We start from the raw sequence: 1,816 nt of genomic DNA, 5'->3' as shown, positions 1-1,816 counted from the left end.
CCCCATCAGCCAGGGTTAGGGTTTCTCCCCTCAGGTACATCATCACCCAGTCAGCCAGGGTTAGGGTTTCTCCCCTCAGGTACATCATCACCCCATCAGCCAGGGTTAGGGTTTCTCCCTCAGGTACATCATCACCCCATCAGCCAGGGTTAGGGTTTCTCCCCTCAGGTACATCATCACCCAGTCAGCCAGGGTTAGGGTTTCTCCCCTCAGGTACATCATCACCCAGTCAGCCAGGGTTAGGGTTTCTCCCCTCAGGTACATCATCACCCAGTCAGCCAGGGTTAGGGTTTCTCCCCTCAGGTACATCATCACCCCATCAGCCAGGGTTAGGGTTTCTCCCCTCAGGTACATCATCACCCCATCAGCCAGGGTTAGGGTTTCTCCCCTCAGGTACATCATCACCCCATCAGCCAGGGTTAGGGTTTCTCCCCTCAGGTACATCATCACCCCATCAGCCAGGGTTAGGGTTTCTCCCCTCAGTGTAATGAATGAAGGATGACTCGGCTCTATTTTTGAACTCTACTAAAACGTTACCTGTTTACCTCAGACTAGCTTTCTTGTTGTTATTGTTGTTGTTATTTTTAATATTTTTGTTTTCCCAGGGATACACACATGAGATGAACTGTTGTGTTTTGATAATACAAAACTGCAGATGTTTTTATAGTTTGTATACAAAGGATGAGTGTTTTTTTGAAGTTTAAATGATTGTATGATGTAAAATTGATAAAGCCTTTTATAAGTTAGCTTGTTTGTTTCTTGTGTCTCGTTCAGTAGAGCCTATGACTGGTTGGGGTCCAGTAGAGACTAAAGCCAAGCAGAGGAAGCCTTCTCAGGTCACCCAGTCTGTGTTCTACCTGGAAGATGGTAACTTGGGTAAGTGTGTGTGTGTGTGTGTGTGTGTGTGTGTGTGTGTGTGTGTGTGTGTGTGTGTGTGTGTGTGTGTGTGTGTGTGTGTGTGTGTGTGTGTGTGTGTGTGTGTGTGTGTGTGTGTGTGTGTGTGTGTGTGTGTGTGTGTGTGTGTGTGTGTGCGTTGACTTTTTGGGTTGTGATTGTATTTTCCCTCTTGTCTTGACCTAGGTGTGGTGTTCAAGTCTTACCCCAAACCTAAAAGTGTCCGAAAGTCCATCCCCTTAGTGACTCTGCCAAAGCAGGAAGAGATCTGCTCGACCAAACGGGTGCAGTATCAGATATGCATGCCAATCATCAAGTCAACCAAACAGATTGATCTATTCATCTTGAAAATAAAGGAGAGCCGCACATAGTGTGCGGCCCTCCTTTATTTTCAAGTTTTCCACTCCGCTAGCCAGCACCTCACCTCATAGGTGTGTGTTTATTTTTCTTCTAGATTGATCTATTCATCTAACGTCAGCCGTCTTATTTAAATGCTCTAATTATAAGTCGCTCTGATAAGGCAATGTGCTACAAATGTGTGTGGGGGGAGGGGCCAAGATACATTTCTTCTCATATGTCTCTTGGCCCTGGCCTGTAGTGGCTGAAGATGTTCAGTATTAAGAGGCAGAAGCTTGACATCTATAAGCTGGTGTCTGGACCTGACTGTACTCATCATAAGAAGCTGGTCCCTTCGGTCCTCAATAGAGTGTCTGCCAAATACTGCTCCATCTTCCCCAGTGTCCACATCAATGTGAGTCAGAGGAGAATGGCTTCAATAACATCTTTTGGCATGAATACAAATTAAAATACTAGCAACTAAGTTCAAGTACGAGTACAAATGTCCAATGCGGCCAAATGGCGAAAAAATAATTACATTTGATTATAAATAATAAAGATATCAGCTTATCCAATCAGCTATCTA

General features: G+C 45.0%; 1 protein-coding gene across 1 annotated transcript; it reads left to right on the top strand.

Moving 5' to 3' along the window:
- Positions 1-757: 757 nt before the first annotated feature.
- On the top strand, positions 758-1,645 carry LOC124030823 (von Willebrand factor A domain-containing protein 3A-like; the record flags this gene model as incomplete). The annotated part of the gene is made up of 3 exons (XM_046341997.1): positions 758-876; positions 1,081-1,178; positions 1,493-1,645. Coding segments are annotated over exons 1-3 (345 nt in total), but the record flags the coding sequence as incomplete, so codon positions are not given.
- Between the last annotated feature and the right edge of the window lie 171 nt (positions 1,646-1,816).

The sequence above is a fragment of the Oncorhynchus gorbuscha genome, unplaced genomic scaffold (assembly GCF_021184085.1).
Source record: "Oncorhynchus gorbuscha isolate QuinsamMale2020 ecotype Even-year unplaced genomic scaffold, OgorEven_v1.0 Un_scaffold_16473, whole genome shotgun sequence".
Taxonomy (NCBI): domain Eukaryota; kingdom Metazoa; phylum Chordata; class Actinopteri; order Salmoniformes; family Salmonidae; genus Oncorhynchus; species Oncorhynchus gorbuscha.
This window is presented reverse-complemented; position numbering and strand designations above follow the sequence as displayed.